We start from the raw sequence: 18,137 nt of genomic DNA, 5'->3' as shown, positions 1-18,137 counted from the left end.
TTTTAAATACTAATATTTACAGCTTAGGTTTTAGTGAGTCATTTTCTTATTTGCTGTGTTTTTAAGGTACAGAAAATGTTTCTTTTAGAAATGTTGTTGAGCATGTGACATATGATTAAGATTATTAAACTTAGAACCCTTTGAAGCCTTCAAAACCCTTCATGAAAACAAATGCAGGCAAGTGTAGCCAGGGGTCACAAAACAGTATGGCAAGGCAGAGATAAGAATGGTTTGTTTTACTATTTATTTATTTACTTATTTGTTTATTTATTAAAAGGGTCGTGATGTTTTTTGGTTTGTTTGTTTGTTGTTGTTGTTGTTTTCTAAAAGGCCTTTGGACCAGACTTAAAATATCTCATCACAGCTGGCTGGTGTTTCCTCAGGCTCCCTCAGAAGAGGGAAGTTAGAAGGTGAGCCTGTCTAAATGGACACGTTTATTTCACATCATGGAACACGGTTATAACCGTTACAATCAAAATGACATGGGAAGGCACTGAGTTTAAATTCTGAATGGAGCTCTGAGCGGTGGAAAAGTTTTACATCAGTGAAGCAGCTGCCAGAAACCTGCCGAAAACCCCTTGATATTGTTTCACAATGGAAGAAAAGGTATTACTGCCATATGCCTCCCAGCCGCTCTTTTTTGTTGTTCTTTTTTATTTTTTCCTGTGTGTGTGTGTGTGTGTGTGTGTGTGTGTGTGTGTGTGTGTGTGTGTGAGAGAGAGATTTTCCATTATCAAAATCTAAGCAATGCAAGATATTTTCAATATTTGCAGAAAAACTGTAAACATGCTACATCATATTTAGATGGAAACTAGCGAGCTAGCTCCTTGCTAACTTCTAACTCCATTAAATACCATAATTGTTACACCTGGTAGAGCAGAACGCTGATCATTTTATTACATATGAAAGAATTTAGACAGTTCTTCAACTCTCAGTGATCAAGCAGTGATCGTTTGACTTACGGACCTGCAGTGGAGTTTGGGCCCAGACACGGCTAAAGACCGGATCGTTTTATAGAGAAATGTAAATAGCTATTAATATGTGTTGGTTATAATACAATGTGTCCTTTGTCCCCTGACTGCAAAGACTTGGGAGAACAATTTAATAAAAATAAAAATTACTGCCTGAAAAAATGCCTATGCAAAGTAGAAGCAGTGAAAGTTACAAAATAGTTGTAATTTAAATTAAAGGAAGCTAAAAAAAATTTAAAAAATAAATTTAAAAAAAAGGGGGGGGGGAGCTGATTCACTTGTATTATAGTTTAAAAAATAGATTTATATTCAATTCAATGAATTTTGCTGTACTTTCATTATTTTGTTTCTTTTCCAGTGAGATTGTGGTATTATTGTCATCTGTTAAAGAAGTGAAATAAAAAAATGGTGTTTGTGTCTGATTACATAACTCTGGAAATGACACATGACAGGAAAGTGAAAGAAGAAGGCAACAAGAAAAACTTCCTGTGATCCACACATCACTACCAACACACGCCCCGTTTTTCAAAACTTTGAAACTAGGCGGACCAGACAGTCTATATCTGGTAAGAATTGGAAGGGACCATTAAACCTGAAAGACACCACACTGGGACTTGATGTGGATTCACTGACAGAACACAAGAGAACTTGTCAGGTGAAAAACAGAACCTTACAGCCTATTTTTAATAAAGGTGTTTAATTTGATGTTTAGCAAATTTTGAAATAATTCTGTAGCAGTCTTTGCTAAAATATACACAACAGGTGTTAAAAATTGTGCTGTTAAGACAGGTGTATTGCACAGTGTTTGTTTTCATGAACAAAATGGCATCAGCAAAACAACGGTGTTTATTTCTGATGTTTTTAGCCACTTCCTCCATACAGCATGTGGCTACACAAAGATTCACTTTTTCATGACTAAGGTTCTTGAGCAACTTAAAGAAAAACAACTTCCTCTCCCTTTTTTTTCAGGCAACATGGAGAGGAATACAGCTTTCGCCCTGTTCGCTGGCAATCACAGCCACGCCAACAGCACTTGCTCCCGTGACAATGTTTTGAAGAATGTGGTTTTTCCCATTCTCTACTCCTTTCTTTTCCTGGTGGGAATGTCACTCAATGGTCTGGCAGTGTGGATTTTTCTTCGCATCCCCTCGCAGTCTCACTTCATCATATACCTGAAGAATATTGTGGTTGCAGATGTCATCATGACCTTCACATTCCCTTTCAAGGTTTGCCACGCTTGCATTAGGAAATCTAAATGGGTTAAGGATTTATTGATGGTTAATTATGAAATTATTGGTATTTCACAGGTTATTTGCAAGTATTTTAATGTTTTTTCTCATCGTTTTAAGTTCTAAGAAATGATTATGAGCCTGAGTTGTAAATAGGGATGGGTATCGTTTAGGTTTTATCCGATACCGGTACCAAACCGGTACTTTTGAAACGGTGCCAGTGTTTAAACGGTGCTCGAACCGGTGCTTAAAGAATGGAGAACACAAAATTGGTCCAAAAACCTCTCATGTTCAGCTGTTTTTTTTGTAAAAAGATAACAATGTTAGCCTTTTCTGCAGCTATAGGGCATATATGGTATCACTCTTGGCTGGAAGCAGTGCTTAAACAATGGAAAAAACACAAATTTGTCCAAAAACCTCTCATGTTTAACTGTTTTCCACTTTTTCTTTGGTCATTTTAGCCTTTTTGGCCAGGGAGAAGGGAGTATCTGCCATCAAACAAGAAGACAGCCGCATGTAACTACGATGATGTTTGCTAGTTCACCTTACATGCATTAATGTAATAACGTGGTTAGCCTACTCAACGTAAATTACACACGAACAACATTAAGCTACTCACGCAGAGAAGAACGGCTGCTGCTGCATCATCATCCTCATCATTTCTGCTACACTGGCAGGGCTAGGGGCCAGGACTCTCCTCTTCGGGTTTTTGGGGGATGTTGTTAACTCCGGGTCCGATAACAGGCACCACACCTGCAGTAGATGCACTCGGTGTGAGGTCTCGCAGCAAGCTATCAAATACGGCGCATTTCTCTGCTTTTAAAAAACCGCTATGCGTCGCCAGGTGTTTCATCGGATTTGAGGTGTTACCTCCTTTGACAGTATCACAGTATCACCTTAAAGCACTTGTTGCATGATGGTGAGTTTGCATATTTTGCTGTGAAGTACAGCCAGACTTTTGACCGCTTCGCCTTGGACATTTTTAATCTGTAGCTCTGCTCTAAAAGAACGTACGTACCTGGACCCGCCTACTATCCTCGGAAACGTAAAATGATTGGCTAGAATTCAAAGTGTATCACAGCACCGAAATGTGCGCTGCTTTTCGGTCTGGTTACTACCGTTTATGTCAGAACCGGTGCCATCATGGCACCGGATACCGGTACCCATCCCTAGTTGTAAATATAATTAAGCAAACAAATTTGCAGTTGGTAAGTCAGAATCATGAGTTCTGAACTTCAAAGAAATCAAGCAAGAAGTGATTAGTTTTAAATTGTAAGCCTCTGATGAATAAACATCTATTAACTCTAAAGATCAGATTTTTAATAAGACAGTTTCCTGTGAGAGAAAATTAAAAGACGGACAATTTATGAACCATACATTTCAGGGTAATCCAATGAAAATAGGTCCCATCAAACTTAGAGATAGAGATTGTGGTTTGAATGTGGAATAGGTGTTTGACAGCACAAATGTTTGTGTTTCTGCAGGTGTTGTCAGACTCCAACATGGCGTCCATTGGCCTACGGATATTTGTGTGTCGAGTTTCCTCCGTGCTTTTCTACCTCAGCATGTATATCAGCATCCTCTTCTTTGGCCTGATCAGCATTGATCGCTGCAGAAAGACCCTTAACCCATTTAAGGGCACTAATTCAACTCGGCTGAAACATCGAAAACTCCTTTCGGGGGCCATCTGGACTTTCTTCGTAATTCTCTGTCTTCCCAATGTAATCCTAACAAGTAAAACCCCGACTTCTCGATATTTCCAGTGCAGCAAACTGAAGACAGAGGGGGGGCTACGTTGGCATGAGATAGTAAATCATGTCTGTCAAGTGATTTTCTGGGGCAACCTGTTAACTGTGATAGTTTGCTACACTCTAATCACCAAAGAGCTGTACCGTTCCTACTCTCGCACAAAGTCTCACAGCACCGGAGGCTCGATATCTCAAGCTGCAAGTCGGGGAACAGTTAGAAAGCCTCACAAGGCCAAAAGAAAAATGAATGCAAATGTGTTCCTGGTTCTGGCAGTGTTCTTTGTGTGCTTTGTGCCGTTTCACTTTGCCCGAGTGCCATACACAATAAGCCAGACCCGAGCCAAAAGCTTTGACTGCAAACTCAAGCTCTTCTTCTTTCAGCTGAAAGAAAGTACACTTTTCCTCTCATCCCTGAATTCTGTCCTGGATCCTCTCATCTACTTCTTTCTCTGTAAATCCTTCAGGACCACTCTGTTTAATACCCTGCACCTACTTCCTGGTACTTGTAGCTGGCTAACAGGAAGCGGATCAGATACCGACACGTGCAGCTCCCCTCAGGGAAACTCCACTGCTAGTACATAAAATCACTGGACCTGAGAAAGACATGAAGGCATTTATGATGATGTATAGTAAAGAAGTCAACTAAATCCAAATTCAACTGTATGACATACTGCAAGGGACCGATATAGTGATCTAAAGCCTGTCACTGGCTGTAGAAGAGTAAGCCACGGCCTGTATTTGTCTTTATTACCAACTTATAATATTACAAAAATACTAATAGCATTGTAAATGACATTAAACCATATATTTGATTTTACACTGTCAGTATTACCACAACGAGAAGCTGAAACGAATCAACACATGTACGCGGTGTTGCCGATGTTTGCTTTTCTAGTCTTCTTCTCTATCACTTTTTCTTACTTCTTCTTTCTACTTCTGTTGAAGGTGGACATAACATTTTGGGGAATTTTTGTTTGTATTCTCACACTGCCAACAAAAGAAGAATTGAGAAGCAGTCATAATACTAACTTTATGACTTCCAGAGAATATCTTACTGTGAAACTGTAGTAAAAATCTGTATAATGAACCCTAAGTATTATATGCAATCGCCTGTTAGTACACTGTGATGTCTTTATGCTGCACGGGGGTACTTGCTGCTTGCATTAGCACTGAGTGAGATTTAAGAAAAAACTGAAACTGAAGCTGGACATATCAGGGATCTCCAAAAGCAAGCGCTGCTTTCTGTCATAACTGCATAGCAAAAAGAAAACAGAAACACATAATGAAACAACAATAAAGGAAATCAAGTGTCAATTACAGCTTTTCTGTGGCTTTTCCTTACACAGGCTATTATTATTATTATTATTATCTTTTGTAATTATTGTAGGACTGTCTACTTCTATAAAAATCTATTTAATTATTCACATTTCAAAACAATACCCAACTAAATTTAAAAAAAGTCCAAAAAAGCTAATACACATTAGTAATAAATGCTTGTAATAAAACAACCTCGATTTCCAGCTTCATAAATCATTTCCCTCTGGCCTGAAAACACAAGGCCTACCAATATGTGTCATTTGAATCTGCTCACAGATTTGCATCTCTCTGGTTGAAAAGGCACAAAGACACTTTCAATTCATTGTTTACTGCATTAATCTTTCATGTTGTGCAGTTTGGAGTTAAGGACTTGACCATTCCTTGTGGTGAGTGGCTTACACTATTTTCACTATTATCTGAAACTAAATATATATGTAGGACTGGTTAACATCAGAGTGATAAATCATTCGTTTCCCTAAATGTTGTTTGTTTAAAAAGAGCATAAGGTCTCTTTATGACTTAACAGTGCATTTGTATAGCTTCAGTTTTGTTTACCTGTGTCCCTGCGTGTCTCTGACTGAGGAAAAACAATCAGGTCTGCTCACTCACACAGGACACGCGTCGGCTCTTCATGAATTCAAGCTGAAAAATATTTACTGACATACATGTGTAACTCACTGAGAACAGAATCATGTTATTGCCATCACCAGGAACCAAACCGTCAGTAAGTACTTGACATGTTAACCTATGAAGCAAATGGTTTGTATTAGGCTGAAAGGGAAGCGCCTCAGTACACTTCACGAGATAAAGCAAGGCTGTGACTCAATACATGTCATGAGGTATTTGAAAATGTAGTTATGCTAATGCATCTATAGGCGATTGCATGTGTTATGTACTGCATTCAGCGAGCCATCATTCAGGATGCATTCAAATAGTGTGGGGTAGCATTCAAAAACAAATCCAAGTAACAAATGTCTTCTAAACTATAAAAAATGTAAATCATGTCGAAGTGGGCAAAGTGGAAAAATTTACACTGGTACAAACAAGTGCTACAAGTAATCTCGTTCCAGCTCATTTCACGCCCCATTCTTTATCCTCTCCGGAGCTAAGTCACTCACTGTGTTGTCATATCGCACATGAAATATCGCACTTGATTCGCAGCTTATTTGTGTTTGCTTGTTGCACATACTGTAAATGCAGGCATAGGTCCCCTCTCATGTCCAGTACTGCCACTCACCTAGCATGCACCTGGTGCATCGCATCAGTAATATTATAAGCTCTGAACTTAAAGAGACGCTGTGAGCGTATGTCTGCTGCTACTTGCGTCTGTACAATTCATCTTTCAAATCATTGCGAGACAAGCCAATAACTTCTGGAGGGAAACTTCACAGATTTGGGGAAAAGAAGAATACATCTTCCTGTAGACAGCAATGTACTGCAAGTGTATGGAACTCATGAGCCAAAAAACGACCAGGCTAGACCAGACTGGATTTCGACCAGACTAGAAAGCACTATGAGAGCAACTATGCACACAGTAACTACAGTTAGTCTGCACATCTGCAGTGTAATGAGGCCTTAGTGGGAGAGAAAGGTTGGTTTTGCCAAAAAAACCAAAAAAAAAAACAGACAAATGCTTAGTTTGATTTTGACCCCTATGTGTTGGCTCCAACACGTTCTCACTCCCAAAGCGTAACATTTTACGCTAGGTGACAAATCGTCAACATATTACGTTTTCGGCTACCCACCACGTTCCTAAATGACGACCTCGGAAAAATGAGGAAATATGAGAACCGTATGGACTCAATCTACACATGTTCGCTCTTTTTCTTCAAATCGCTTAGAAACACGCTATTTAACATCATTAAAGTCATGGTTAAGGTCAGGAAAAAGGTTATGGTTAGGGCTAGGGATAAGGTTAGGTTTAGGGCTGGAATACAGGGCTGGAACGTCTATTACCGCGGGAGCGTCATTGCACTGGATTTCGCCCATAACTCGCCGCGTACCATAAGAACGCCGAAGGTCTCCTTTTACGTTCCTCAGGAACGCCGCGGGACGTGACAAAACGTCGGCATGTTACGCCTCGGGAGTGAGAACGGGCTCGTTTTTTCCAGATATTGACGATGTCAAACAGCACAGAACACCTCTCCTCTGACTGTCGCTCTCCCGGCCTGGTGGCCTTCCACATAGTTCTCTCGTATCTTTTATTCTTCATGTTTCCTATTGCATTATTACTTAATGGAATAGCAGGCTGGGTGTCTTTACATCTAGAGTCCACTTCTACCTTCATAGTGTATCTGAAAAATCTGCTGACCTTCTCATTACACTCATGATCCCACTACAGGCAGCCAGCATGCTTCCGGGTGCAACAGTTGAGTTTAGAGCTTTCATCTGCCGTTATGCTGGCGTCTCTTTCTACTGCTCTTTGTACACAAGCATTGCATTAATGGGTCTCATCAGTTTGGACCGCTTCTTCAAAATTGTTCGACCATGTGGAAAAGTCCTGGGACAAAATATGAAGTTCAGTGTAATAATGTCCACTTTGGTTTGATTTCTGTTGTTTGGTGGTACTGCTATTCCAAATATCATTCTCACTGACCAGGTTCCTGCTACTCAAACTGGTGATTTATGTAGGTCTTTGAAACCTCCAGCTGGCAAAAACGTCCATAAATGTGTGGCTTTATTTATGGAGATTCTTTTCTGGTGTGTCAACATACTGGTTGTGTTTTGCTACATCTGCATTACCATGAAAGTAGTGCAGTAATTCAGAAACTCTGGGAGCAATAACAGACGGGGAAAGAAGAAAACCAAGCTGCTAGTCTTCTTGATCCTTCTTGTTTTTTGGGTGTGCTTTGTGCCACTCCACTTAATTCGCTTTCCTATGACACAAAATGAATTCTCTGACACTGATGTCTGCACTCCAACATGGTTAAAGATAGTCAGTGAATTAGCCACCTGGATGTTTACTATCAATGCCTGCCTAGACCCTCTTCTCTACATCTTCCTGTGCAAGGAGTACAGAGAAAACTAGTGGAGATGAAGAAAAGTATCTGTGCTGGTGTTCATTCCAGTGACAAAAATGTGATGTCACAGTAAACAAAGTGGGACAAAGGCTATTTTTCTGTATTTGTGAACCTTTAAAAACTGAGATATAAGTATTTGATCTTTGGTAACAAATTAGGTGAGTGTTTTATGTTAAATTGATTAAACTCTGACTTACTCAGAGTTTAATAACAAAACCATAGCAAGCACTTTTGATCTTTAAAGTTTGTATTGTACCACCCTCTAGTGCCCCAATAAGGATCAGCATCTATTGAGAGTGAAGGTCCCCCAACAGAAATAAGACAATGCATAGATAGATTAATAAATGTTATGTTGCTTGCAAAATAAGTACAATGAAATGTAAATTTACAGTTCTATTCTAGCTAATCAAAGACTCAGCAAATCTCCATTTGCCTTTTGTTTTAATCAAAGCTGTGTGTTTTTTATACATACATGTGCTGGTTATTCTACATATGTATATAAATATACAGTTCAGATTATTTCGGGACCACTTAAATCACAGACTGGAGCTTTAACGGTGAAACATTCAAGTTGAAAATCTTCACTTAGATTAATTTTGAAATTTGTTGAGAACCAAAATCATCAACTCTGGATTCCAAGGGCTGGGTTCAAAATCACACACACACAATTTAAAAAAAAAAAAAAAAAAATGTTATACTTACATAAACACATAAATTCAGTTTCTTATTTTCCAGATATATAACAATATATGTTTTTATAAGTTTTTGATAGTTTTCTAAAATATTTGTGTCTTCTTTTTTTATGACAGCTGGACTAATTAATGTGTTAAGCAATGTACATATTCTTTGAATGGGTGAATATGTGGATGCTGGATGGATAGATGGATGTTGTTTTATCATTATTTCAGTGTTTTAACTCAATTATCATCTGTTGCTTTGTTTTTCACACACCATAGAAAGATAACTCGGCTTTATATAAATGCATTTTTGCCGCACAAAAGAATGTAATTGTGTCTTTTATTATAAGAGCTAAACTGCTACTGCTAAGCGCTAACCACAAGAATTCTCATAAATCCTTTTTCAAGATATAATAAGATTACTGTTAAAGTGCACTATTAAGTTGTCACAATGTAATTCATGTCATTCTTATTTTAGAGTTAATTTCTTATTTAGAGACTTTTATAGCCTGTGTAATTTTTTTCAAAATCTTTAATCGTTCTCTAAGGAATAAATGTGTATATGCAACTGTGTCCTCTTTGTTCTTCAGCACAAGTCCTCACTCAGCACGATAAACTTTCTTGACAGCTGTTGCATTTCCTTTTTTAAGAAGACAACAAACTTCACTTTGCTTTAACATCTGATATCATGCTTTGGTCACTTGCTACATGATTGTCAATTTATTTCTTGAACTAACTAGTGCAATAAACAACACATCGATGCAAATGCAATCAATCTATTAAAAACACTGTAATAATATTTTTCAGAAGAAACGTTTATTTCCTACATCGGCAATAAAAGTCAAAACTATGATGAGTGGAGAGTAACTTTGAGGATGACGAGTTACATAAAACACGGGAGTTAGAGGTCTTTTCTATACGCACCCATAAATGCTTCAATCTAAAAGTGAGGCAGATGTAGTGATGTGTGAAGTCTATATGCAGGCACTAAAAATCATGGGTCACCCTGACTACACTGGTTCACCCCATTGAATTTCAGGTCTAAGCACAGTTTACACTGCGAGCTGGATTTATGGCATCTGTTTTGTTTCTCGGCAGAGAGCAATAAGCTGTTATTGTTTTTGCATATGCTCTGATAAATTACCAGACTCACAGCTGAATTTGTTTGCCATGAAAATCAACAGTATTTCTTAAGCGCCTGCCATGTCAGTGCATTGCCAAGCATTATCTTGTGCCTTAGAAGAACCACTCAAGTCATCAACTGTAAGTTATTCTCAAGATGTGCTCTTATCTTTATTTAAGAGCATAGTGTTCACTTTGATAGCATAATCAGGGGTGACAAAAATAACCTCTCAACTAATTACTTCTCGAGAGTAGTGTAATAACGTTGAATTCAGTCTACAGTTGTACACTGAAAAGATTTTTCTGTTCTAGCTTAGAATAATTCATTAAATATATCCTGCATAGCAAAGTTAAACAGAAAGATTTTTCTGTAAGAAATGTATAAGTTTCTATACCAACAAACATATTTAACCATTTAAACAACCAATGTATTTCTTGGATTAGTTATGTTTCTATCAAATCTCCTTTGTAAAGTCTATAAAGAGAATGAATTATCCTGCCAGGATAAGGATGCATATAATCTGTAGCCTTTGGATTATAATGTATTTACTTTTTGATTAGCTTTCATAACTGGGAATTCAGAAGAGTAATTAACACTGAATACAGTTATTGAAGGACGTCATTTATTTGTAATGGAAAATTGAAAATAAAATACTGTTAATAAATAAATGTATTTAAAACAACATAATAATACACCACTTATTTTGCCCTGTTTAGCCTGCAGCTTGGACTAAGATAAGCGATAATGGATGCCACGTGGGATGCAGCCTTTCAGAGTAATCAGAGTGAGTAAAGAACTCAAAACACCGAAGTAATAAAAAAGTCATGAATTGTTGAACATTAAAGTGGACTTGACACTTTACATGTATTATGGCTAATTTACACCATGGAGCCCTGCTCTAAAGACTGTCACTGTAACACAGAATCACTGGGTTGGTTTGTTGATTGGTTGCTGGTAATAAACATGAATTAGCTTATGTTAGCTAACAGTAACAAAGCCAACAAGTGAGAGGAAAAAAAGAAAACTTAAAATTGGAAAGCAGTCTATGCAGGGCTGTAATAAGGAATTTTAAAAAACTTGCAAAAAAGGATGCGCTGTTTACTTTAACTCTGTGTCTTTTAAGCAGTAATTTGTTTTTAGTTGCTGTCTAGCTGCACTGAAATGCAAAAATCTGCCTGTTAAACATGATGTTAGGGTTTGTAGAGCACTTTACAAATGAGGACCCTGTGGAGGAGATCCTGCTTGAGTCCGGTGCACCGAAGTCATTTTTCCTGCAATACCCTGATGTTCACAACATTCGATCAGTGCTGTTTTATGCAATAACATTTTGTGGAATCTCAAACACATCCAAACAGTTTACTACAGGTTACTACATTCACCACAAATAACCCTATAAGTTTCTTACCAAAGCATGATCAGGAATCCAAACATAAAAAAGTCCAAATCTAATTGAAGGAGAGGATTGTTTCCCTGCGGACACGCTGATGGATATAAGGATTCCCAATTTTGCTTTGGTAAATGGCCTGTATTTATATAGCGCTTTACTAGTCCCTAAGGACCCCAACCAGTCATCCACCCATTCACACACTGGTGATGGCAAGCTACATTGTAGCCACAGCCACCCTGGGGCGCACTGACAGAGGCGAGGCTGCCGGACACTGGCGCCACCGGCCCTCTGACCACCACCAGTAGGCAACGGGTGAAGTGTCTTGCCCAAGGACACAACGCAAGACTGTCCAACCGGCAACCTTCCGATTACAAGGCGAACTCCCAACTCTTGAGCCACAATCGCCCGGTTCTGGTAAGAAACTTAATTAGGTTTTTGGTGTGACATGCATGTAGTAATCTGTTATGGTGTAAACCGTTTAGATGTACTTGGACTATTTTATATAAACAAAATTCCCCTCTCGCCCGTGCGGGCGGTATATCCTTCACGCTCGGGTCTTCTACCAGAGGCCTGGAAGCTTGAGGATCCTGTGCAGTATATTAGCTGTTCCTAGGACTGCGCTCATCTGGACAGAGATCTCCGATGTTGTTCCTGGGATCTGCTGGAGCCACTCGGCTAGCTTGGGAGTCACTGCACTGAGTGCTCCAACTACCACTGGGACCACTGCTACCTTCACCCTCACATCTTCTCGAGCTCTTCTCTGATCCCTTGGTGCTTCTTCAGCTTCTCGTTTCCCTTTTTCCTGATGTTGCTGTCATTTGGTACACTACGTCGATCACTACGGCTGTCTTCTGCTGCCTGTCTACCACTATCATGTCTGGTTGGTTAGCCACCACTATTTAGTCTGTCTGTATCTGGCAGTCCCACAGAATCTTAGCTCGGTCATTCTCCACCGCCCTAGGGGTGTCTCCTATTTTGCCCTTGAGGTTTCCAGGCCATACTCGGCACAGATGCTTCTGTATACTAAGCCAGCTGAAACACCAAACTGAATGTCAGACTCCAGCTTGGCTCTCATCAACACAATCCTCATTTATAAATGCTCTACAAACCATAACATCATGGTTAACCAGTGGATTTTCCCATTTTAGTGCAGCTAGCTAGCAATGAAAAAACAATTAATGCTCAAGAGACAGACGGTGAAAGTGGACTTTTATATATAAATATAAAACTTTTACCCCCTTAGACTGCTTATCAGTTCCAGTTTCCTTGTTTTTCACTCAGTTATTGGACCTGTCACTAGTTAGCTTACATAAACCAATTTAAGTGTCTTAGCAGCAACTAAACAACCGCTAACCAGTGACGTCACTTTCTGTACTGGCACAAAATGGCACTAAACACGTCCTGAAAGCTTTCACTTTAAGCACTTAAATCCAACTACACAGACAGTTTTAAATCTATAACAGTTTTTTTGTTCAAAGTAGCAATGATACATGTAGTGTTTCATGTCCATTCAAGTTGAATGCATTCAAGGAACAATCTGTTTAAAATACATACGTTACTAGACTATATAGGGATTTTCTTTTCTGGAACTATGGCCGTTTAAAACATGTTTTCCTTCTCTAGGCGGAGCGATGCCAACTGCGACAGCTCAAAATGATTCAAAGTGCCACAGTTTCACTTACAACCCAAATGTTATCCCAGCCCTCTACTATCTGATGTTCCCTTTAGCCTTGTTGCTGAATGGTGTAGCAGCCTGGGTGTCCCTACACCTTAAGTCCACCACCACCTTTGTGGTGTATTTGAAAAATCTGATTGCTGCTGACACTTTAATAACCTTGATCGTCCCATTCAAAATTGCATCTGACTTGTCGGGCGCGTCACAAATTCTATTCAAACTGTCATGTCGTTATTTCAGTGTCGTTATGTACAGTCTAATGTACATATGTATTGGTTTGTTGGGTTTAATTAGTGTAGACCGTTTCTTCAAAATCATGACACCCCACGGAAACTTTGGCCAGAATGTGACATTTAGCAAAGTGATAGCAAGCATAGTCTGGATAACAATATTTGGAGTCTCAGGTATACCAAATATAATTTTAACTGATAAATTACCCAACTCGACACAGGCCATCAGTTGTATGCAAATGAAAGGAACAGAAGGATTTGTATATCATACAAAAACAGTGATTTTTGTCAATATTTTCTTCTGGATTGTCAGTTTGGTCATTGTGGTTTGCTACATCTGCATCACAAACAAAGTCATCGAGTCATTTCGAAACTCGGGCAGCAATAACAACCATGGAAAGCAGAAAATCAAACTACGCGTTTTTCTTGTCATTATTGTCTTTTTTGTGGCGTTTGGACCATATCACATAGTCAGGATCCCATACACGTTTCAGCAAGCCAACTATGCCAGTAATTCCTGCTTGTTTGAACTGAGCAAGTTTGCCAAAGATGCCAGCCTTTGGCTTGCCACCACAAACACGTGCATAGATCCACTTCTCTATGTCTTTCTGTGCAGAGAGTTCAAAGAGAAACTGGTATCTTTGATGGCAGATGTTGCCATCTCACTTAAATTGGCTTCAGCACCAGAGAAACCAGACACCACTTTGCAACGGACTAAATTCTGATAGATCTTACAAACTATTATCCCCGATTAGATCGGCTCAGATGTTATTGCTGTAGTGGACTTAATTATTCCTGTATTTATTAACATTTAATTGCATTATTTACTCTTTTAAATCGTGTAAAATTGTCCTTTTAGTACTAAATGTACCACATGAAGAGTTTGAAAAACTGTAACATGAGTGAGTGGTATTCTCATGCTGATTTTATGCAAAGGTAGCACTGCATTTTAATCAGAAGGCGAATGGAGACAACGCGATTATCATGCAAAGCACATTCAATCATCTGTCTTTCATGCAGATGTTTTGTAATGACTGTGGTTAAAGTAAAAAAGGTTCATGGCAATAAAGAGTTTGTCTAAAAGACATTTTTTGTATGATGTTAACCATTTATGCAACAAGTTTATGTCCTACTGCATTGCTTACTAATTATTAATCTGCTAAAATATATGTCTGTATATTCCATCTGATCTCACTGAGCTTTTACTTATATATTTTTCTCTGTGTGTGCCAAACTGACTGTCGGTTCATGGAATTATCTTGTGTTTATCTGTCATGATATGTATCTATATGTGTGATGTGTGTTAAGCAACAACATAATTTGCAGACTTGTAATAGAAACATGCGAGCTATTTCTCAACTTGCTTTGCAGCTGTCATAAAACTTCCCACAGGAAGTTGTTTTTGCAATGTTCTCAGAATGTCCTATTTTTAACAAGAAAGCGAGAGTGGAAGGGGATGGTCAATCAGTCAGTTGTTGTTGTAATTTGATACTATTTACAGAAAATACACGCTATTTCAAACAGAAATAATATCATTTTCTTCCCAATTTTTTTTTACATTAAATGTGATGCATCATGGTAGAGCTTGCTTGCTTTCAAGTGAAGTCAGTAAGAGCAATGTGCAAGCTTTGCATGTTACTGTTGCCCACTAAAACCACAGCTGGTGGTGGAGACTTTTTGAAACAAGGCGTAAATATTGAACATTAGTTGCGAGGTGGAGCGAAGAGCTGTAGGGCGCAAGAGGTCTGCAAATAAGTCTGTGGCTGTGGTGTTCGCCTCTTAACAGCTACTAAGTCTGACGCAAGCTAGCGGAGGCAGAGGGACTGGCACGGAGTAGAGCAAGCCTCTCGGCAGACAATTGGAACAGGAAGCAAGGAAGGAAAGGGTCTTTCACCCGGAGGAAGACTGGCAAACTCATTGGGATTGTGACAAGACAGCCACACATTAGCTCCAGGGACCACCCATTGTAAGAGCATCAAACACACACACACAAAAACACTTAAAAAGAGAGAGACAGAGGGGAGGAAATACCAAGAAAGACATAAAGATTCAAGACTCAAGCCAGAACCAGTATTCCTGGACTGATTAAAGCACTAAAATAACAGCAGGAGGTTTTCGGTTTTATTTCATTTTTTATTTTTCTTCATTTTTTCCTGTGGTTAAGAAGAAAAAAGAGGAATTTGCTATTTCACTTCTTCCTTTTTATGAAACATTGTATTTTCCGTTGCATTTTGTCATTATTCTTCTCATGCCCCACCTACACAGACGATAAAGACACAAAAAGAAGGTAAGACTCAATTACTGGCTTGTCATGTACATCTTGCAGATAAATTACTTTGTGAAACTGGGCACAAATACTTAATTTGCCTAACAATGTAACTTGCAGAAAATCTAATTAACATTTGAGTGCACACTAAACCAGACAAAGGTTTGAAAGCAGTGTGTATTAGTTGCCATAGTCCATGTGTATAACCTCAGTGCTATTCTTCAGAGCAAAAAGAAGAGAGGACATAGGGAGTATAGAATGAACAGAAGCACAGACTGTGCATTTAAAGTATATATTAAGTCTGCATCTACATGACTACAACAAACAAAGTATTGGTACTTTTAAGCAGCTGTAACATTCAAAATGATCTGATAATTCCTGTGGTCAATTTTTTTGTAACTCTTGTCATATAAATGAATAAATATCTGTCATATAAGTAATTATAATAATAAAGTACTTCAGCTACATTTTCTTAGGGACAAAACAATGCTATAATTATCTCATATTAATTCTAGAAACAGCATATTACAGTGTTTTTATCATTTCTTATGATGTCTCTGTCATCTTTTTTCCACTCTCTCACCCTGTCAAAAGCCAACTAAGGATCACAGTATGAACAACACCCTGTCCAACACCACCTCCTTCAAGTGTGTTCGGGATACCAGCATAACAGCTGTGGTTTTCCCCTGCCTATACAGTGTCCTCTTCATAGTTGCTCTGATACTGAACTCCCTCGCTGCATGGATCTTCTTCAGTATCCAAAGCACTTCAACATTTCTGGTCTTCCTAAAAAATGTGGTAAGACACCAAGGCTTTTACTTTGTAGGTTTAGTCTCCGCTGGAAACAACAAAAAAAAAAACAGGATTACAATAACAAAGTTAAAATTTGCTCAACAACAGGTGGTGGCTGACTTGCTCATGACTCTGACCATCCCTCTGAAAATCTTAACGGATGCAGGTGTGGGTTCCTGGCAGCTACGCGCCTTCCACTGCAGATACTCTGCGGTGCTCTTCTACATCACCATGTACATCAGCATCCTCTTGCTGGGTCTCATTAGCTTGGACCGTTACCTGAAGATTGTCAGGCCCTTTGGGAAGTGTGCCCTTCAGCGGGTCCGTGTTGGTCAGATCCTAAGTGCAGCTGTTTGGGTGGTCATGCTATCATTAGCGTTACCCAACGTTATTCTAAGTGACAAGCTGCCACGGCCGTCCGGAAACAGACTGAAGTGCACGTCCATGAAGAGCCCGGCTGGCTTGCTGTGGCATGAAGGTTTCAACTACTTCTGTCAGGTAACTATGAATTAAGGAAATACTTTGAAATTTAAGCAAACATTCATATTCAACCTCCTTCCATAAAATTTCAGAATCAGCTCCTTTAAATGTATCCCACAGATGACACTGCTGTCAGCTTTTTAATGTTACTCATAAGCATATGTGTAAGCGAATTTCGCACAATAGAGAAGTGTTGCTATTAATATATCTGAACTGCAAAATCAGCTGATTTAAACAGAATCCACGATGTCCTTCTGCAGTTATTAGAATCTTACTGCTAATGCTGACCTAAATTAATTGGAGAAAAGCTGCGAGGTGCTCCTCTGATTTCCCCTTTTCTTGTTTTGTTTTCCCAGGTTATTTTTTGGGGGACGCTTGCTTTGATGGTAGTCTGCTACACATTCATCAGCAAGAAGGTTTATGAGTCATACAAAGCCTCAAAGAGTAGATCTCGAGGTGCCAGTCGCAAAACCAAAGCGAAAGTCTTCGTTGTAGTGGGTGTGTTTTTTATCTGCTTTGCACCATTTCACTTCGTCCGGGTTCCCTATACCCTCACCCAAACGCGGAGCGCAACAAGTGACTGCAAGGCTCAGAATGCCGTCTACTTTGCCAAGGAAACCACCCTGTGGCTTTCAGCAACAAATGTATGCCTAGACCCGCTTATCTACGTGTTTCTATGCAAGGCGTTCAGGAAAAGACTGACTGCTGCACTCTGTATTAAGTCTCTCCAAAAAGGTTTTGACTCAGCCACATCAACGCAACTTGAGATCTCACAGATAGCCTACAGTAAAAGGCTGTCACACAACGGCACGTCAGAAGCCAGTGAACAGTGCACACTGGGACACAATTAATAGCACCCTGGGAGAATGTTTATTTTGTATATAGTAATTCCTCCTAATAAGACGGTTGTAAAAACAAAACAAAACATGTAAAAACGAATGCAAGTTTATAAGAAACTGATGAGTAGACAATGTGTCAAAGAAGGAAAGCCAAAAAGTCTCTGTGAGCTACAACTACTGCTTTTCATACAGTACTAACCAAGTTTCTTTGGGGTTTTTTTGCTAAGTCATCCATCACATTTCCTTGCTTGCACTTGCTGTCATTTACACTTCCTCCTTTCTAATCTTACATAAACTGCACTTTCCCTTTGCAAAAACTTTGACGTGGTGAAGATCTTGACAAGGGACTGAATTATCATTGAAAAGAAGAAGAATAGACTAAC

At 39.1% G+C, this 18,137-nt stretch overlaps 2 protein-coding genes and 2 pseudogenes across 3 annotated transcripts; all 4 read left to right on the top strand.

Moving 5' to 3' along the window:
• The first annotated feature begins 1,493 nt into the window (after positions 1 to 1,493).
• On the top strand, positions 1,494 to 6,177 carry LOC146503359 (P2Y purinoceptor 12-like). Its single transcript, XM_085184817.1, has 3 exons — positions 1,494 to 1,626; positions 1,941 to 2,197; positions 3,685 to 6,177. Exons 2-3 carry the CDS (start codon positions 1,946 to 1,948, stop codon positions 4,528 to 4,530), a joined length of 1,098 nt encoding a protein of 365 aa, XP_085040943.1. The 5' UTR covers positions 1,494 to 1,626; positions 1,941 to 1,945; the 3' UTR covers positions 4,531 to 6,177.
• Positions 6,178 to 6,238: 61 nt separating this feature from the next.
• LOC146503358 (P2Y purinoceptor 13 pseudogene) lies at positions 6,239 to 8,946 on the top strand (annotated as a pseudogene).
• A 3,766-nt stretch (positions 8,947 to 12,712) lies between these two features.
• LOC146503357 (P2Y purinoceptor 13 pseudogene) lies at positions 12,713 to 14,756 on the top strand (annotated as a pseudogene).
• Positions 14,757 to 14,795: 39 nt separating this feature from the next.
• LOC146503356 (P2Y purinoceptor 13-like) lies at positions 14,796 to 17,840 on the top strand. 2 transcript variants are annotated; one of them, XM_085184813.1, is made up of 5 exons: positions 14,796 to 15,343; positions 15,643 to 15,664; positions 16,238 to 16,441; positions 16,544 to 16,933; positions 17,272 to 17,840. In XM_085184813.1, the coding sequence occupies exons 3-5, from the start codon at positions 16,256 to 16,258 to the stop codon at positions 17,764 to 17,766; spliced, it is 1,071 nt and encodes a 356-aa protein (XP_085040939.1). In that variant the 5' UTR covers positions 14,796 to 15,343; positions 15,643 to 15,664; positions 16,238 to 16,255; the 3' UTR covers positions 17,767 to 17,840. The 2 variants fall into 2 exon arrangements, with proteins under 2 accessions (XP_085040939.1, XP_085040940.1); XM_085184814.1 differs by lacking the exon at positions 15,643 to 15,664.
• The last annotated feature ends 297 nt before the right edge of the window (positions 17,841 to 18,137 follow it).

The sequence above is a fragment of the Neolamprologus multifasciatus genome, chromosome 14 (genome assembly GCF_963576455.1).
Source record: "Neolamprologus multifasciatus chromosome 14, fNeoMul1.2, whole genome shotgun sequence".
NCBI lineage: Eukaryota > Metazoa > Chordata > Actinopteri > Cichliformes > Cichlidae > Neolamprologus > Neolamprologus multifasciatus.
The sequence above is the reverse complement of the archived record's forward strand: the minus strand, read 5'-3'. Positions and strand labels throughout refer to the sequence as shown.

What these genes read in the sequence shown, in the direction of transcription:
- LOC146503359 (XM_085184817.1), top strand. Translation starts at nt 1,946, where the DNA reads ATGGAGAGGAATACAGCTTTCGCCCTGTTCGCTGGCAATCACAGCCAC. An exon ending in CCTTCACATTCCCTTTCAAG is followed by an intron (nt 2,198 to 3,684) that starts GTTTGCCACGCT and finishes GTGTTTCTGCAG; the next exon opens with GTGTTGTCAGACTCCAACAT.
- LOC146503356 (XM_085184814.1), top strand. Translation starts at nt 16,256, where the DNA reads ATGAACAACACCCTGTCCAACACCACCTCCTTCAAGTGTGTTCGGGAT. An exon ending in TGGTCTTCCTAAAAAATGTG is followed by an intron (nt 16,442 to 16,543) that starts GTAAGACACCAA and finishes GCTCAACAACAG; the next exon opens with GTGGTGGCTGACTTGCTCAT. An exon ending in GTTTCAACTACTTCTGTCAG is followed by an intron (nt 16,934 to 17,271) that starts GTAACTATGAAT and finishes TTGTTTTCCCAG; the next exon opens with GTTATTTTTTGGGGGACGCT.